Source organism: Schistocerca americana, chromosome 8 (assembly GCF_021461395.2).
Source record: "Schistocerca americana isolate TAMUIC-IGC-003095 chromosome 8, iqSchAmer2.1, whole genome shotgun sequence".
Taxonomy (NCBI): domain Eukaryota; kingdom Metazoa; phylum Arthropoda; class Insecta; order Orthoptera; family Acrididae; genus Schistocerca; species Schistocerca americana.
In genome coordinates, this window is record NC_060126.1 from 507,066,237 (window position 1) to 507,086,826 (window position 20,590).

A 20,590-nucleotide genomic window follows, 5' to 3' on the forward strand; every position below is an offset into this window, starting at 1 on the left:
TTCTTTCTTGACTAGGTTTTCGTTCTCTACTAGGCTACACTCGACAAAAATACTTTCAGGAGTGACTTCCGAACTGTTAGATCTACGATGTATTACAATTTAAAAATTTTAGCTCTTTCATAAATGATCTTCTTGCCAGTGTCACTCTGCTTTTCGCATCCCCTCTACTTCGGCCATCATCAAATAGCAAAACTCATCTCTAAGTTTTAGTGCCCGTTTCCTAATCTAGTGCCCTCGCCATCGCCTGATTTGATTCGACTACATTCCATTACCCTTGTTTTACTTTTGTTGAGTTCATTTTATAATCTTCTTTCAAGACACTATCCTTTACGTTCAGCTGCTCTTCTGAGTCCTCTGCTGCCTCTGACAGAACTACAATGCCACAGGCAACCCTTCAAGACTTTTTTCACTTCCTAAACTTTGCATCCCTTCCGAAGTTTTACGTTGGTTCTCTTTACTGCTTGTCCCATGCACACACTGAATAACTTTGGGAAGAGGCTAACAGCCCTCTCTCACTCGCTTCTCAACTACTACTTCTCTCTCATGTTTCCCGACTTTTGTAACTGTGGTCTGGTTTCAATACAAGTTGCATAGTGTGTTGCTCCGCAAAAAGTATTGATTGCAATTTCGTGTCTGTAACAGGACTATTCAGATATCAGTAAGACTCTAGCACTGTGGTTTTAAACCACCAAATATATCTCTCTCAGAATATGGATTTACGATTTTAAAAAAAACCTAAAACGATGGTGATGTGGAGCATTTCGAAGGTGAAGAGAGGTTTGTTTAACATAAAAATTGGCAGTGGAAGTAGTCAAACTATTCTGTCTAGAAAGTAAGACTACACAGCACGATCCAAGGAGGAGATGTATCATAAGACTGACGAATGTATGGTTTTCTTTAATGAAAGTATCATCAAATATTCGAATAGAACTGAAGAAGAAGTGTCCGAAAACAATATCTGAAGTACGGCATTGCATGGAAGTAACGTGAATCATGGAAAATCTATATTATGGAAGTAAGAACACTGAAAATTAAGTGACCCAGTAAGATACGAAATACAAGTAGTACACCAAAGGGCATATGGCGACGGCCTTCATCGAATGACCTCTGCTACACTATTTAGGGTTAATAGTCGCCAGGAGAACAAACGAGTCGGTTGCCATTTGGTACAGCATCCAACTTGCCGCTGGAAGGAGCAGCAGAGTGAAGAAATTGCTGGCCGTGTTAGGTGTAACAGCAGAGAAGCAGAGATGAGAAGATCATCACAAAACAGGGAAGAGTTGTAGGATGGCATCAAAACTGGTCGATGGGCTCAAGACTTTGAAAATACGCTTCTAATTAAGATTTTCAGTGCGATTGAGAAAAAATTAATAGATGGACGCTGATGAGTCGAAAAATTATTTATAATAACTGAAATTACAATTGTTGTCATAGAAGGAATAGTTGTGTCTCGTGGGTCCTACACCGCTTCCTAAAGTCGTCTTACTAACAAACAAAAACATAACAAGCACAAAATAAGTGCCAGGGTAGCTCATTTGGCAACAGCATTGTCCACAGAAGGCAAGATTCTGGGTCGAGTCCCAGTCTGCTTTAATTTGCCAGACGGGTTTGTAAACAAAATTATTTTCGAGTAATTCTCACCAGTACTGAATAATTCCGTTAAGCAGTGCACATGTAGCAAAGATACTGTGTCTGAACACTTCCGATACTTTTTCCGGAGCCCAAGACGATTATCCAACCAGGCAACAATGTCAGCCCTACGCCTTTTAGCCCTTAGTTAAACACGTCGAAGCGCTGTAACATCTGAGCTTTCTGGGAACTCGGGATGCAGAGGTTCGAATCTCCCTCCCCGGTTATTTTCACACAGAGGACGCAGCGTAGCAACTCGACTCGCTCAGAACGTGTGTTCTTGACAAGTTGAAATTTGCAGTCGACGGCGACCCGTCGGTGTGTCCGCCGCTGGTGAGCCGTGAAGGATGGGGCGGCAGACGGCCGCTGGCCGTGGAGAAAGTGCGCACGCCGGTGCCGTTCGTCGTCATCCACCACACGTACATTCCGGGGGCCTGCAACACCAGCGACGACTGCGAAGCCAAGATGCGTTCCATGCAAGACTTCCACATGGGCAAGGGCTGGCTCAACATCGGTTACAAGTAAGTTCCCGACGGCTTCCAGGGCAGGCCATTCCTGGACTAACTCGGTGTAAACAGTTTTTCTGCCTGTGCTTGCTACTTACGAATGTTTACAGTCTTTGCCGCAGTTTATTACTTCCGATTCTGATTACACATTTCCACTAACTGCCATCATCGGATCTGTCGTGACACGAAAAATATAAGCGGTAGTAATACAGCCGAAACGTTGGTTTTAAGTTTATAATTAAAGTATTTTATACAATGACGCAAAAGTACAACACCCAGAAGAATTTTAATTATTATTGACACAGCCCGCGGAAACCTTCGTTTGTAGAGCGGTATGTAGGCGAGTGGTATCATGTTGGAAAACACCCATTGGCGTGTTGTTCGCAATTGGCAGCGCAGCGGATTGAATCACCAGATTGACGTACAAATTTGCAGTAAAAAAATGGCTCTAAGCACTATGGGACGTAACATCTGAGGTCATCAGTCCCCTGGACTTAGAACTACTTAAACCTAAGGACATCACACACATCCATGCCTGAGGCAGGATTCGAATCTGCGACCGTAGCAGCGGCGCGGTTCCGCACTGAAGCGCCTAGAACCGCTCGGCCACCGGGGCCGGCTATTTGCAGTCAGGGTGCATGGGATAATTAAGAGAATGCTCCTGTTCCCACGCACAATTCGTGAATGGAACAGGGAAGGGGGGATCAGATAGTGGTACAATAAGTACCCTCCGCCAAACACCGCAAGGTGGCTCGCGGAGTATAGATGTAGATGTAGATGTAGATGTAGATGCTGTCATATGAAATCGTACCACACACCGTAACTCCAGGTGCAGAGCCACGCTGAGAGGTTGGTTAAATGACCTCAACTGGCCTAACCAACAAACGGCCTTATTTCCCATCGAGGCAGAACCAGATTTCCTCAGAAAACGCAATAGACCTCCACCCTGCCCTCCAATCAGCTTTCACTTCACACGACCGCCACCGAAGTCGCAAATGAATGTGGTTTGGGGTCACTGGAATGCATGCTACAGGACATCTGGCTCGGAGCTGCCCTTGAAGTAACAGATTTGTAACAGTTCGTTGTGTCACTGTGGTGCCAGCTGCTGCTCAAATTGCTGCTGCAGATGCTGTACGATGCGGCAGAGCCGTACATAAAAAAACAATGGTCTTACATCTCGGTAGAGTCACGTGGCCGTCCAGAACTCGATCATCTTGCAACCGTACATTTTCGTGACCACCGATGCCGCCAACCATGTACAGTGGCTACATTCCTGCCAAGTCTTTCTGCAGTATCGCAGAAGGAACATTCAGGTTCTCGTAGCCCTATTACACCACCTCATTAAAACTCAGTGAGGCACTGATAATGGCGTCTTTGTCGCCTTAAAGGCACTCTTGACTAACAGCAACTCACGTCTTGCCTCAAAGGTAACTAACGCTCACGACCATTACAGCGTGTATCGAGAGCAAACCCGATTTGCATCTTCGTAGTGGTGCTTATGCAACTGGCGCTAAATATGAAAAGGTATCATCATTCAGATGTATAAACACACTTACAAACTTCCGTTTATGTCGCGCAACTTCTCCTTGGAGTTGCGAATTATTTCCAACCGTGTATTCACATAAAAAAAGGGAGTCACAACGAATAATAAAAATTGGTTTTCTGACATCATAAGTGATCTGTTGTGACGTTTGAGTGCTTTAATAAACTAACCCTCCAGCTACATATTTTTTCATTGGCTCCACACTAATAGCCTTGCAGTCATTCCACATACGATTTTGTCACTGCTTTTTATTATAAATTTTTCGTTGGTTGTTTATTTCTGGGCTCCACGATTTCTCTAGTTTTTTGTCTGAAGCATTTCATTTTGTGCTGCAATACTTTACTGTAAGTTGCCTTACTTTCTACTGCCCTTATGTTACGTCAGGTTAGTTAAAATCTACCGGGAGTCACATACATGTGTTAATCCAGAAGGATTTGTCTTTTTATTGTTTATGTAACACATTTGCAAGAAACGAAAGTATATTTTTAATCTAATTTACCTTTTATTCACGTTTGTACTTGTCCGTCATCTGTGAGTCAGTGTGTGCTGTTACTGAGCTTTGGGCACCACCTGGTGGCGGCTGGGTAATTTACCTTCTGACTGCGTCGCCGCCGGTGTGCACCTGCACTTTGTAAGAGTAGGTACCGTCCTATTTGACGATATACACTGTGCTGACTTTTTAAAGTATTTGGAATGTATCACTCATCTATAACACCGTGTTTGTACACTACTGATTGTGTGCAGTTCTCAATTTGTAAGCTACTGAAATAACGTGCCTCCCATGGTTATTTTCTTGTGTTAAGAAAAACATTTTTGTAATATATTCAAAGAATTGCATATCTCATGTTTATGATGGCAATTAGTCGAAATGCGTAACGAGAATCAGAAGTAATAAAGTGCTGCCAAGACTGAAACAACCGTGTTTGTGTGTGCATGGTTATAGCCTCTGCTGTACACTATATAAAGATGTCCTGTCTGCCATTTTTACTTACGAATTTTATGTAGTGGTAAAACTTAACGAGTAGCCAAAGGTCATGAGAAGGCACAGGATGTAATGTTATCAATGAGTCACTTTCCCACGAGGTCTCAAAACTGCAGTTAGACGTCAAGGCTTGGCATTTACGATGTGTAACGATCATTCTGGGGAGATATTGATCCACGTATCATGCAGCGCTACTCACAATAGTCCTTGTGTGGTTGGTTTATTGACAGCATCCCATTAATGATCGATTAAGAAGTGGCGATCTCGGCGCCAAAGCCACAATGGTGAATCCGCTGAAGTGTTCATCAAGCCACCCGCGAGCAACCAATGAGCGACGACACGTCGTATCGTCCTGCTGAACAAGGAATGTCCAAGCTCTAGTGCAGGAAAGTGATGCAGGCAGTTTCCAAACCTGTCCACATAACGAGCATCTGACGATGGTCTCCGCAGCCGGGAGGCAGTCTTGTCGACATAGAGGATTCACAGAGCACAATCCACAATCTCAGACACCCATTAGCTCGATACAACTGAAATCGGGATTCACAGGACCATCCTAGAAGCCGCCACGTTTCCATGGTCCAGTGACCTGTCTCTAACAGACTGCTCAGATACCATGTCTACACTCTCGCCATACACAGCACCTAGTCGCAACAATCGGTCGTCACACACGGCACGTCTTCAAATGGGGTAACATTTCCCCAACTTTAAGCCACTCAGTTTAGTTACGGCCTGTGGTACATACATAACTTAGGAGAGGTCCAAACGAGTAGCAAAGATAACAGAGGTACGTTTATCGCTGTCCATGCATATGCAGTGCAGGATTTCCTAATTAGCAGCTCACTCACCGGTGATCCCATATTTCAGGAAAGCAGTTCCGCAGTGTCGCCTAGTGGCAAGCTGAGGAGATGTCGCACCAGCTCTGAGACGGGGCTCAGGACTTCGTAGCAGACGTAACTAAGTAAGTTCTTTCAAACGGGGCGAAATTGCAACATGTAAAAGAAATTTAGGTATTGGCGGTTGGTGTCCTATACGGCCGTTACTGCAGACAATATGCATCAATGATTCGGCGGGTAACGTCGGAAGCTCCGTAACGCTCTTTACAAATCATGCTGCCGTTTATGCTGCCACAATGCCGCAAAATTATAACGATATTCTGCAGGAATTACAAAGTATCGACGCTTGGTGCAAAAAGAGAAGAAACATTAGGGTTTAACGACCCATGCACGACGACGTCATTGAGATGGAGCACATCCTCAGATTGGTGAAGGAAAACGGCCGTGCACTTTTAGAAGGAACTATCCCAGCGTTTACCCAAAGCGATGTAGGGACAGCACGGAAAAGTCGGTGTGAACGGCTCGATCTGACTCCAGACTTCACTCCTGCGCCATCGTGCTCGATTGAGTCTTGCGCAGGGGCCGCCAGTTTACTCGCAACATGAATAAATGTAACATGTTGCGACAAACAGGCGGAGAGACCCATTATAGTACCGTACACTATTTTCATTGTACCACTGCAACAGTAGCAACCTGAAAATATCGACGACTAACCCTTTAGAGAACGAATACTAAGAACTGGTTGTATGAAAAGCACGAGCTAGGTTGAGTCTCAGACGAATCTTTAGGAAATGTAATTCACCCATGAAATAGGTGGCGTACATAATCCTCGTTCAATCTACTGTTGACTACTGCTCGTCGATATGTAACCGTTACCGGGTACGATATCCTGGTACTTCTGGAGTTGAAGAATCAGCCGACTTGTATACACCGTTGCCGAGAGAACGTCCGAATGTTACTCACATTCTGCGGTGAGGCATCTTCCTTGTCCCATTGTCGTATTCCAAGGCCAGCCGAGTATATGGAGCATATGAAAGAACGGTCTCCTAAAAGATAGTGTTCTTTCACCAATTGAGTTTAACATATTACCAATGGCAAACCACTCCCATCTCATACAAAGAGGTTCCTGTATGCAGATGACTTGACCCCAGCTACTCATAGTAAAAATTTAAAAACTGCGGAACAAAGCTTCACTAATGCTATGAAAATGATTTCAAACTATTGCAAGGAAAATCATCTCTAGCCAAATTAAGCGAAAACCAAAATCTGCGCCATATATTTGCAGAACAAAGAAGCCTGAGGGAAGCAACGCGTGAATTTGAAAGGAACGCAACTGGAACACACACTGCACCAACATCAAGACAAAGGTTTCATCACGTAACTGTCCGCTATGGGTTTGTTGCCACACTCAGACAGTAAGGACAACTTCCTTACCACGCTGCTACTATGTTGCTGAATATGCTATTGCTGTTTGGTACAAATTTTCTCATGCAAAAAGAAAAAAACTGATATTGTACTGAAAAAAATCTGCGAGCTAATTACGGGTTGTTTGAAGCCGACACCTACACAGATGTTGTATCCACCTATACGCACAGCCCGGGCCGATGTCAGACGTGAAGTGACTACTAATATAGGGTGGAAAAACGTTTGTAAAAGCTCAGTCCATGCTACCCTTCATGAACCACAGTCGACATCAACGATTCAAGTACAGTGGAGTTTCTTGCAGTATTCTGGTCCACTTCAATCGTACCAGAGAAAGGCCAGCGTGAAATCTGGAGCAGAGGTATTCTGATCATCCGGAATGTGACAAAACTGAAGAATTGCCGCCAGGTCGTGAAGAGTGGTGGTGTAGTGGAAGTCCTTAAAGAGACTGCACCAAGGGGGTTCCATCATCCAATGACAGTCTCAAGAAATGGGGCACGAACAGGATGGAGACTCACTGTGCAAATGTGGGGAGGAACAAAATTCCAGCCGTCTCATGAACTCCCGCCTTCATACCCATTCGCGTAATGGGGTGGAACTGGCACTGACTAAAAGCAGTGCCATAACTGTAGGAAAATACTGGTCACAACACATATGAATACGGTATATAGCATTAATATTTGATTATGTCAATTTATGTTCTGTGTAGTACTTTATATCCTGTCGTTTTACTTTCTTTGTTTATGACTTGTTAATCGATTAATTTGAACATGTATACTGTCCAACGCAATGAAAGGGTCACTTTTTTTGAAACCGCATCTTTTTCTCCCATTGCGATGTAGAAGCTCTAAATTTTCCTGGAAGGTGGCTACAAACTTCCTTTGTAGTGGTGCGAATGCGTGGCGCCGTGAGACTTCACCGTCGGACTCTAAGACCCTTCAAACACAGCAAGGTATCGACATATGGGGAAAAATGGCCAGAGCTCAGAAGTTCGTGCGAGCTGCAAAGTTGGTTAGTGGTGCTACATTGGCATCAGATTTCACCACCGCGTCTCTTACATACATTTCGAGCCTCCTTTTGAAGCCTCTCCCATGTATGTCACAACCGCGGCGCCCAACGTTGAAAACACGCGGTTTTCTTATGGGGAGCCGAGGAAAAGATTTCAGACACGGCGCCGCTCAAACTCGACAAGAAATGTAACCAGGAGGTGGCATAGAAGACGTCAGTGAAACCACATCTTCCATGAGGGGCGTTCATTCATTCGCGGTCGAAAACGACAGTTCGCATTGCGATGCGCAACAGAACGACGTTCTTGACAACGTTCGAAATTGGTGACTACTCCCCCCCCCCCCCCCCCCCCCCCCCTCCACGTCACCTTTCCCGGACGATTCAGCCCTACTCTAAGGACATCGTGGGGTTGCAATCCTTTCGTGCGCACTGTACAAATGCCACTGCACAGAGAAATTCATTGACTGAAGACTATGCTCCGGCGGGATAGGCAACGCTTTCGACTTCCCAGATTTCGTATGCAGCTAGCAGGTGCTAAAGTAGCGATGTAGTGACACTCGGCTGAGGTTGTGTCGATAAAGTTGTCTATCCTGCGGGCAAATAGTCATCACTGAACGCGTGTCTGTTGTACAGGGATATTTTTCAAATGCCTATCAAAGGTGTGCGGGTGGCAGTGAGAGTGGTTACAAACTAGGGCGTCTTAGAGGGACACTTTGTGCTTTTCAATCACGTGCTTGTCCATGTCGCACTCCGTCATGATCATGACCCAGGATGGCGCGAAACAGAAGGTTTGAAAAAGCTGCTCGTCGAATCGTTTTGCACGGTTCCTAGTGTTCCCACACTGTATACCATAAAAGAATTGCGGTCGTCCTACACTCCAAAGGGGTGCGACCACCTTCAATGCGGTTGTGTCACAGGTTGTCAAGAACGTCGTCCTATTACTCATTACATTGCCAACTGTCGTTTTCGACCGCTAAATGTTAGGGAACCGACTCTTCAATGGAAGGTGTGATTTCACTGACGCCCCTTGTGTCACCCGCTGAAGCCTCTTCACGTTGATTCGGAGCGGCGGTGCGTCTGAAGTGTTTTCCTTTGCCAACCACAAAAAAGTGCCCGCTGGGCTTCGCGGTTCTGATCTTCATTGCACAGGCGTGAAGACAAAGAGTGAGACGTAGATAACTGGGGGCGGGGGGGGGGGGGGGGGGGGGGGGTGACGGCCTTCCTATCGTGTGACACGTCCACGATGGCTTCTGTCAGAATTGTGGTAAAATTTGCCGCGAATGTGACATCATTACCTTACACCTTCTGATCTCTGGCCCTTTTTTCCCTCCATGTGTCGACGCCTTGCTGTTTGATGCGTCGCTGAGTCCGAGGGTGAATTCGCAGAGCGCCATTGCAGAGGAAGGTTGTAGGCACCTTCTAGCAAAATTTCGAACTTCTGCGACGCGACGGGAGAAAGTGACGGGGTTTCAAAAAAGTGGCCCTTTAATTGTGACGTGCCATGTATGCAGGGTAGTTATAATTGATCTTTCGATACTTGAGAGGGAAAACTATATACGATATGGGTACCGAACTTAATATGAATGACGTTCGGAGTGTGCGCTGCAGGATGTACTTTGTTAGCAGCGTTACTGTCACGAGTTGTGTTCACGCGCCGGTCCTGGAACGGTGACTTAAGAGTTGAAACACAGGCATCAGTGTGCATTACAGTTGCTGACAGTCAACACTGGTCCTGACAAGATGAGCAGGGCTTTGCTCGCAAAGCTGTTTTATCAACACAGCGGCATTAGAGCTGCTGCCCTTCGCGAGTACTGACGAACTACAGGAACACGGGCACGTCCTCTTTCCACACAGAAGCTGAAAAACACAATTCGGAAGTTCGATTTAACTGGCGAACTGCTCCCGAGAGAGGCCGACAACCGCTCCACAAGCTAGCGAAGAAGTTGGTGTTTCCATCGCTGACAATGCTGGACACAATGTGCGATCTTTAAGCAGTGCACGAGCTGCGTCACGACAGCTTAACACTGCGTGGTCCACCGTTGTTCGGGCAGAAGTAGGGCAATCTCTACTGCTGTTCTAGGTTGTCGTAGACGCAAACGGTCGTCAAATCGATCGTGTGATATAGAAAGACGAATAGATCCTGTGAAAGTGAAGATCTGGCGGAAGCTCCTTATCCATCACCGTTCTTCCTTTGTTAACAAACAGCAGCGCATGCTCAGCGATAATATAAGTTAAATGTGTCGTACGTAATGACTATCAGTAATGAGTAACGGATACTTTACCACAGGTAGGGGAATGCATGTACCGAATATTTAACATTAAAATTTGGTTGTTACTGTCACGGACCTGGTCGCTACAGGTGCTTTGATACCAAGTTCGCAGTCCGACGCCGGCAGAAAGCCGGTAAATCAGTAACCAACTCTGTTACAGCGACTTTCCATGACTCTGCTCTGGCTTGCAGCTTCATCGTGGGTGGCGACAATCGAGTATACGTCGGCCGCGGATGGGACACGGTCGGCGCACACTCTCCAACCTACAACTTCAAGAGCGTCGGTATCAGCTTCATCGGCGACTACAGGAGTGAGTACTCAGTTCTTCTGTCTCTGGGTAAATTGCAACGTGCTAGCTCCCAAATATCTTGATGCTGCAGGTAATGCTAGAAATAAAGAATGCTGAAGTATTGATCACGCAGCCGTTTCGTTCGGAGCCATTCCTACCTATTGCACCATTTCAGACGGAGCGCCCGACTTGCTCCGGTTGGATTTCAGACTCCTCCCGTGGTCCCAGTGTAGCCTCGATTTGCAGAATCACACGTATAGGGAGAGGCATTTACTTCACTTTAAACAGCGAAGAGCGTGTTATCGCAATTTTACTAGCTCCCTCTTTGTTAGCTTCCAGTAATCTCCGGTGCAGTTCTTGAGCAGCTTTCAGACAGCTCTCGCGCCGCTGTTCGTCGACTCGGTCGTGTGATAGATCGCGTTAGCGTGACATACTGGCACCGTTCATTTCATTTTCTGGCGCCTGGGTACTCAGTTTGGGCTCACGAGTTTTGGAATTGCCTTTTGTGCACTGGGTAACTTTTCTTGTTACTCTCAATCTGTCGTCAACACAGAATCTCTTGGTTCGGAACATTACCACTTTAGTCAAAGTTGACTATCTTCTTCTATTCGGATTTTCAAATTGTTACTTACAACAAACAAAAGTTTTGGCACCAATTAAATTCAGTAATGCTATTCGCACTATGGATACCCCAAAACGAAATTGTAGTACTGGTAATATTTCGCGGAAGGTGGAGACGATATAAAAACTCACTGGTCTGTAGACCAAGATACAAAGAAGTCTCAATGACAGGCAATATGTACTGACAACCACTTAAAGTGGAGCAAATACTACAAAATTTTTGCTGCAGAGAAATTTTATACCTTAAAAACAGCCAGAGTAGTGCACTTTTTATTTTATTTGTGTATACTGAGAAGAATTAACGAATATGTAACGTATCTTTTGGTTTTTTTTCTTCCCCTTCTTTACATGTGTAAAATGTTGCAGACAAATATAATTGTCACATTCTTGTGCTTCAATTAACTATACCCCCGACGAACCATGGACCCTGCCGTTGGTGGGGAGGCTTGCGTGCCTCAGCGATACAGATAGTCGTACCGTAGGTGCAACCACTACGGAGGGGTATCTGTTGAAAGGTCAGACAAACGTGTGGTTCCTCAAGAGGGGCAGCAGCCTTTTCAGTAGTTGCAGGGACAACAGTCTGGATGATTGACTGATCTGGCCTTGCAACACTAACAAAAACGGCCTTGCTGTGCTGGTACTGCGAACGGCTCAAAGCAAGCGGAAACTACAGCCGTAATTTTTCCCGAGGGCATGCAGCTTTACTGTATGGTTAAATGAAGATGGAGTCCTCTTGGGTAAAATATTCCCCCATTCGGATCTCCGGGCGGGGACTACTCAAGAGGATGTCGTTATCAGGTGAAAGAAAACTGGCGTTCTACGGATCGGAGCGTGGAATGTCAGATTCCTTAATGGAGCAGATAGGTTAGAAAATTTAAAAAGGGAAATGGATAGGTTAAAGTTAGATATAGTGGGAATTAGTGAAGTTCGGTGGCAGGAGGAACAAAACTTCTGGTCAGGTGACTACAGGGTTATAAATGTTGTTGTGGTCTTCAGTCCTGGGACTGGATTGATGCAGCTCTCCATGCTACTCTATCCTGTGCAAGTTGCTTCATTTCCCACTACGTACTGCAGCCTACATCCTTCTGAATCTGCTTGGTGTATTCATCTCTTGGTCTCCCTATACGATTTTTACCCTCCACGCTGCCCTCCAATACTAAATTGGTGATCCCTTGATGCCTCAGAACATGTCCTAACAACCGATCCCATCTTTTAGTCAAGTTGTACCACAAACTCCTTTTCTCGACAAGTTCCATTCACTACCTCCTCATTAGTTATGTGATCTACCCATCTAATCTTCAGCATTTTTCTGTAGCACCACATTTCGAAAGCTTCTATTCTCTTCTTGTCCATACTACTTATCGTCCATGTTCCACTTCCATACATGGCTACACTCCATACAAACACTTTCAGAAACGGCTTCCTGACACCTAAATCAATACTCGATGTTAACAAATTTCTCTTCTTCAGAAACGCTTTCCTTGCCATTGCCAGTCTACATTTTATATCCTAACTACTTCGACCATCATCAGTTATATTACTCCCTAAATAGCAAAACTCCTTTACTACTTTAAGTGTCTTATTTCCTAATCTAATTCCCTCAGCATCACCCGATTTAATTCGACTACATTCCATTATCCTGGTTTTGCTTTTGTTGATGTTCATTTTATACCCTCCTTTCAAGACACTGTCCATTCCGTTCAGCTGCTCTTCCAGGTCCTTTGCTCTCTTTGACAGAATTACAATGTCATCGGCGAACCTCAAAGTTTTAATATATTCTCCATGGATTTTAATTCCTACTCCGAATTTTTCTTTTGTTTCCTTTACTGCTTGCTCAATATACAGATTGAATAACATCGAGGAGAGGCTACAACCCTGTCTCACTCCTTTCCCAACCACTGCTTCCCTTTCATACCCCTCGACTCTTGTAACTGCCAGCTGGTTTCTGTTGTTGTTGTTGTTGTTGTGGTCTTCAGTCCTGAGACTGGTTTGATGCAGCTCTCCATGCTACTCTATCCTGTGAAAGCTTCTTCATCTCCCAGTACCTACTGCAACCTACATCCTTCTGAACCTGCTTAGTGTATTCATCTCTTGGTCTCCCTATACGAGTTTTACCCTCCACGCTGCCCTCCAATGCTAAATTGGTGATCCCTCGATGTCTCAGAACACGTCCTACCAACCGATCCCTTCTTCTAGTCAAGTTGTGCCACAAGCTCCTCTTCTCCCCAATTCTATTCAATACCTCCTCATTAGTTATGTGATCAACCCATCTACTCTTCAGCATTCTTCTGTAGCACCACATTTCTAAAGCTTCTATCCTCTTCTTCTCTAAGCTATTTATCGTCCACGTTTCACTTCCATACATGGCTACATTCCATACAAATACTTTCAGAAACGAGTTCCTGACACTTAAATCAATACTGGATGTTAACAAATTTCTCTTCTTAAGAAACGCTTTCCTTGCCATTGACAGTCTACATTTTATATCCTCTCTACTTCGACCATCATCAGTTACTTTGCTCACCAAATAGCAAAACTCATTTACTACTTTCTGTCTCATTTCCTAATCTAATTCCATCAGCATCACCCGATTTAATTCGACTACATTCCATTATCCTGGTTTTGCTTTTGTTGATGTTCATCTTATACGCTCCTTTCAAGACACTGTCCCTTCCGTTCAACTGCTCTTTCAAGTCCTTTACTGCCTCTGACAGAATTACAATGTCATCGGCGAACCTCGAAGTTTTTATTTCTTCTCGATGGATTTTAATACTTACTCCGAACTTTTCTTTTGTTTCCTTTATTGCTTGCTCAATATACAGATTCAACAACATCGGCGATAGGCTACAACCCTGTCTCACTCCCTTCCCAACCACTGCTTCCCTTTCATACCACTCGACTCTTGTAACTGCCATCTGGTTTCTGTACAAATTGTAAACAGCCTTTCGCTCACTGTATTTTACCCCTGCCACCTTCAGAATACAAAATCAAATAGGGGTACTGCAGGAGTAGGTTTAATAATGAATAGAAAAATAGGAGCGCGAGTGAGCTACTACGCCGGCCGCGGTGGTCTAGCGGCTCTAGGCGCTCAGTCCGGAACCGCGCGACTGCTACGGTCGCAGGTTCGAATCCTGCCTCGGACATGGATGTGTGTGATGTCCTTTGGTTAGTTAGGTTTAAGTAGTTATAAGTTCTAGGGAACTGATGACCATAGATGTTAAGTCCCATAGTGCTCTGATCCATTTGAACCATTTGAGCTACTACACATAGCATAGTGAACGCATTATTGTAGCAAAGATAGACACGAAGCCCACGCCTATCACAGTAATACAAGTTTATATGCTAACCATCTCCACAGATGACGAAGAGATTGATGAAATGTATGGCGAGATAAAAGAAATTATTCAGATAGTGAAGGGAGACGAAAGTTTAATAGTCATGGGTGACTGGAATTCGATAGTAGGAAAAGGAAGAGAAGGAAACGTAGTAGGTGAACATGGACTGGGAGTAAGAAATGAAAGAGGAAGCAGCCTGGTAGAATTTTGCACAGAGCATAACTTAATCATAGCTAAGACTTGGTTCAAGAATCATAAAAGAAGGTTGTATACATGGAAGAAGCCTGGAGACACTGGAAGGTTTCAGACAGATTATATAACGGTAAAACAGAGATTAACCAGGTTTTAAACTGTAACACATTTCCAGGGGCAGATGTGAACTGACCACAATCTATTGGTTATGAACTGTAGACTAAAACTGAAGAAACTGCAAAAAGGTGGGAATTTAAGGAGATGGGACCTGGATAAACTGAAAGAAACAGAGGTTGTAGAGAGTTTTGGGAGAGCATTGGGGAACGATTGACAAGAACGGGGGGAAGACATACAGTAGAAGAAGAATGGGTAGCTTTGAGAGATGAAACACTGAACGAAGCAGAGGATCAAGTAGCTTAAAAGACGAGGGCTAGTAGAAATCCTTGGGTAACAGAAGAAATATGGAATTTAATTGATGAAAGGAGAAAATATAAAAATGCAGTAAATGAAGCAGGCGAAAAGGAATACAAACGTCTCAAAAATGAGATTGACAGGAAGTTCAACATGGCTAAGTAGGGATGGCTAGAGGACAAATGTAAGGGAGATACTGCCTACAGGAAAATTAAAGAGACCTTTGGAGAAAAGAGAACCACTTGTATGAATATCAAGAGCTCAGATGGAATCCCAGTTCTAAGCAAAGAAGGGAAAGCAAAAAGGTGGGAGGACTATATAGAGGCCCAATACAAGGGCAGTGTACTGGAGGACAATAGTATGGAAATGGAAGAGGATGTAGATGAAGATGAAATGGGAGATACGATACTGCGTGAAGAGTTTGACAGAGTACTGAAAGACCAAAGTCGAAACAAGGCCCCCGGAGTAGACAACATTCCATTAGAACTACTAACTGCCTTGGGAGAGCCAAGCCTAACAAAACTCTACCATCTGGTGAGCAAGATGTATGGGACAGGCGAAATACCCTCAGACTTCAAGAAGAATATAATAAATCCAATCCCAAAGAAAGCAGGTGTTGACAGATGTGAAAATTACTGAACTATCAGTTTAATAAGCCACTGCTGCAAAATACTAACACGAATTCTTTACAGACGAATGGAAAAACTGGTGGTAGCCGACCTCGGGGAAGATCAGTTTGGATTCCGTAGAAATGTTGCAACACGTGAGGCAATACTGACCCTACGACTTATCTTAGAAGAAAGATTAAGGAAAGGCAAACCTACGTTTCTAGCATTTGTAGACTTAGAGAAAGCTTTTGACAATGTTGACTGGAATACTCTCTTTCAAATTCTAAAGGTGGCATGGGTAAAATACAGGGAGCGAAAGGCTATTTACAATTTGTACAGAAACCAGATGGCAGTTATAAGAGTCAAGGGCATGAAAGGGAAGCAGTGGTTGGGAAGGGAGTGAGACAGGGTTGTAGCCTATACCCCATGTTATTCAATCTGTATATTGAGCAATCAGTAGGGCGTGGTCTGCCTCGTTTGCGACGCTGCCATCTTGAGCAAACAATTGCGCGGCAGCCATTACAGAATGCTTTGACTTGAGTTGTGCGTTGCTCGTTGTTTTGAAATCAATGAAGATATTAATTGTAGTCCACCGGGGGTCTTCAGTACGTCTGCCACTACACCGGAAAGGGTCATCAGTGACTCCTAAGACTTGTGCTTCCGCCGAAGCACAAATGACGGTTTTCGGCTGCCAGCTCTCCGGGCGGAAGGCGATCTACATTCTCCCCCCCCACCCGCGCGTCAGGCGAGTGGTCTAAGTTTTCTACTGTCTACAGTTGGGCCGACCGCTTCGTTAGTGTCCGCACTGTGGTAGCTTGGTGTCGGTACTCCCCACTGCTGAATCTGAAGACTGCAGACCGGTAGTGTTATCTGTCTGGTTGCTGCCAACAGAAGCCTTCAACAGTAGACACTTCAATGGCACTGTTTGGTTACTGCGTTTTATTTCGCTGATATCTACCTAGGTACAAAAGTCATATCGTAGCGATATGCACATGTACAAATGACGGCAGTGCCGCGTACACTAGGTATATGAGGGCAGTGCATTGGCAGAGCTGTCACTTGTAGCCGTGCGATCCACGTGGATAGGTTTCCGACGTGATTATGGCCGCACGGCGGGAGTTAACAGACTTGAAAGCGGAATCGTAGTTGGAGGTAGGTGCACGGGACATTCCGTTTCGGATATCATTAGCCAATTCAATACTCCGAGATCGTTAGCCAATTCAATATTCCGAGATCCACAGTGTCAAGAGTGTCCCGAGAATACAAAATTTCAGGCATTACGTCTCACTACGCACAACGCAGTGGCTGACGGCCTTCACTTAACGACCGAGAGCAGCGGCGATTGCGTAGAGCTGTCGGCGCTAACAGACAAGCAACACTGCGTGAAGTAGCAGCAGAAATCGACGTGTGACTACGACGAGCGTATCCGTTAGGACAGTGCGGCGAAATCTGGCATTAATGGGCTGTGGCAGCGGACGACCGACGCGAGTGCCTTTGCTAAAAGCACGACATCGCCTGCAGCGCCTCTCCTGCGCTCGTGACCCGAATTCCGTCAAAATTTTCGGCAGTAGTTGAGGGATATTTTCTGAGTATTCTGATATAACGGACACGCGGTCTCCAGTGGCTCGTTACAGACTAAATAGTGGAAATGTGACTCCTTCGGTTTGATACCCCAATACCTTTGTTTCTATGGAAACACCTCCACAAAAATAAAATAGTCTATATAATATGCAGTCTCTAAGACGTACGCCACACACTAACGTAACGGAGCCAATATCACAGAGGTACCGGGAACAGCTCAGCACAGCGTTGCAGTGACGCCCTTCCGCTGCCGTAAGTGGACCCACGCAGGGGGTGGATATCGGCCAACTCTTCGCCAATTAATCTGTCCGTACTGCTGCGTATCACTGTTAACGATCAATGGATGCTGTCGGAAGAACAGAAACCCGAGACAGGACGGAGCACACTAAATGCGTGTGGAGAAGGAGTAAAGTGGCATTACTGTTGTCAACAGCAAGTTGAGTGGGTGAACGGAGTAAGTTTGTTTCCCTGTAAGACATGCAGCTCATACCAGCGACATTTGCTCGTTTCATATGCAAAGACTAACGGGGATAAGAAACCGAATGAAATACAGCTACTCTGAAACGCGTCAACGGAGACCGCGTATCTCTTATATCAGAATACTTTGAAGTTATCTCTGAATAGTCTCTGTAATTTTGTCGGCCTCCCTGTACGTGCCACTTCTCCCTATGCACCGCTCTTGTAAGTGCGGCCGTGTGTGCTGGGTGGAGCTCGGTTGAATCCTTCACTTAACACTGCTCCACTCGGTAAGCACTGGACGAAATACTGCGGGGCAGACTGTGCAAGGGTGGTGGGTCTTGTTAAATCAGTATCTATCTTTGGTGGAGATGGTTGGATAGGGGACAGAAAGTGTTTGGATTGGATAGTAGTGAACGGACCGGGCGGGGGGGGGGGGGGGGGGGGGGGGGGGAGAGAGGGAAGGGAAAAGATACTGCAGGGAGGAGACAAAGGCAGTGTAGCATAAAATTAATGCATACGGTGTTTCGATTTCAACTGATTAGCTATTTTCTTGACCGTTGCAGCTGAGCTGCCCACGCACGATATGCTGGAGCTGGCCTGGTCCTTGATCCGCTGTGGAGTCGCCAGAGGCTCCATAAGCGAGACGTACAAGCTGGTCGGTCACCGTCAAGTGAGGGACACGGAGTGCCCCGGCGACCGCCTGTACCAGGAGATCCAGACCTGGCCCCACTGGGTCGCTCACCGCGACATCATCCCCAGGACTAACGCCACCAGGACACCTTGAAGCGATGCTCAACCTAAACGCCGCGGGTGACACCTGGAGTGCCGCTCAAGATCTGATGGTCACAATACAATAGCCTCTGATGCCGTGAATATACTACTGCTTACTTAAGTCGTCTTTTTTTCTTCAAGGCATTTTGCAAGTACAACACAGACATTCATAAGTGAAACTCATCAATTTCGTGATGCCAGTTTCGGTACTTCTCCAGAACGATAATGAAACTCCGAAATTCATCAACCTCGTGATGCCAGTTTCGTTACTCCTTCAGAACAGTACTGGAAGTCATTGCCAACCTTAATTAAAAGAGTTGCTGCGAGCAAAAACACGGCTATTCCATGAAAGCTTCACTTACATGACAAATGTTCTGCCGTTAATGACACAGCCAAAATGTAAACAAAGAACGTATAAACTTCGAACTGGTCTTCTTTCAGTGTTGACGAAACTAAATGTGAATATAAATGTATTTATTCTTCGAAAGTGCCATACCGTTTTACACTGAGTACTTACGCGGAAAGAAATTACATCAGTTATACTGTTTATCCTCAGAGCTTTCCCGGACATATAACGTCGATTTATAAAATTACACGGAACATCAATCTGAAATTTACTTACTTCCATGGGGCACTTCGTACGTCATGAGGGTTTGTTATCAACTAAAGCTACTTTCTCTCTTATAGATGTGTATCCTTAAAAATTGCAATTTTGATATTTGTCTATAAAAATAGTAACTTCGATATGTGTTTATAAAAATAGGAACTGTATGTAGCTGTACACAGACAAGCTACAAAAGAGTTACTTCCGAAATATGTAGGAGATGCAATACAATAACTATGAACACTACCTCCCAGTGACTGATGAAACAATTTGCTGCGTCTGGTGTCGCATATAACGCTTGTGCTGTGACAAACATACCTCATGAACTCCGTTCTAATAGTGCAGAATATGTAAATGCATCCAAGAATGCGAAAAATCCTATACATAATTCCGCAAACACAAATACGTTATGCTATTGTATGAATATATAAGATAAAAGATTTGCCATTAATGAAAAATACCAAAAACTTTGGTAATGTTTAGTTTTCTTTCACGGCAGATTAAGCGCAACAAATATTATATATCAAACATTGTCAATGTAAGGAAATCATTAGCCAGTAAGCCATTTTCAATAAATGCAAATATAGCAAGAGCACTCGAATCCATGTAATGTCCTAACCCTGTTGTTCTTAATACATCTATACTTCTAGATATGTTCTAAGAAAAAAAAAAACCGACGCGCCACGAAGGAGTTACGCAAATTGGGCACAAGCCAATATACAGTTATCGATGAACAATGCAAAATTGTAAACTCTGGCGGCCGATGGATGAAAGTGGGATGCTGCGGCGCAGTTTCACGAAGCAGTTGGCAAGGATAGTAAACAAGGGACATGTCGATACTAGGGCATAATGTCTTAGCGAATTATTTACGTGTACTCAGTTGGACGGTAACTATACCACGCAGACAGGCTCGTGAACAATGTACGAAGATGTCAGCATTTGAGAGAGGGCGTGTGGCTTGGCCCAAAGGAGCCGGTTGGAGTAATCGGCACACTCGTTCGCCATTTATAGGAGCGAAGCCACTGTTCGTCGATGTAAGCTGGAATGGGTGAACCACTGCCGAACAACATGTCAGGCAGGAAGCGGTCGACCCAGAGGCACAACAGAACATGAGGATCGAGCAATCGTTAGAGACGCACTCAAAGCCCCGGATTCATCATCATCACCACCACCATCATCGATAGATCCGCCGTGCAACTGGTGTTTCAGTGATCGGAAGGACTATTAATAGGCGGCTCGCAGAAAGGGGGCCGAGCCCACGGCGCCCCTTGCGCTGAATACCACTCGCCTCTGTACACCAACACGCCCATTTGCTGGCTGTTCGTCACGTTCGACTTGGAATCTCAATGAATGTAGTAGAATTGCCTTCACTGACGAGTCTCGCTTATAACTGAGCCTCGATGACTAGCGAAGACGTGCCTAGGGAAGCTCCAGACAGTAGTGCTGTATCAACCTGACTGTCGCTCGCCATAAAGCCCGACAACGAGGAGTCATGGTCTGGGCTGCCTTTTCTTTTTATAGCAGGA

The 20,590-nt window shown here is 45.1% G+C and overlaps 2 protein-coding genes across 3 annotated transcripts in view; one reads left to right on the forward strand and one right to left on the reverse strand.

Annotated features, from left to right (window-relative positions):
• Window positions 1-19,659, forward strand: part of LOC124544871 (peptidoglycan-recognition protein LC-like) — a 64,046-nt gene extending 44,387 nt beyond the window's left edge. Inside the window, exons 4-6 of the mRNA XM_047123587.1 lie at window positions 1,931-2,150; window positions 10,385-10,503; window positions 18,253-19,659. Of these exons, the coding sequence (XP_046979543.1) occupies window positions 1,931-2,150; window positions 10,385-10,503; window positions 18,253-18,473 (560 nt within the window). The 3' untranslated portion in view covers window positions 18,474-19,659. The remainder of the gene's footprint in view (window positions 1-1,930; window positions 2,151-10,384; window positions 10,504-18,252) is intronic.
• The window catches only part of LOC124544869 (trichoplein keratin filament-binding protein), a 754,849-nt gene that overhangs the window by 436,243 nt on the left and 298,016 nt on the right, over window positions 1-20,590 (reverse strand). The gene's annotated exons all lie outside the window — the stretch shown is intronic.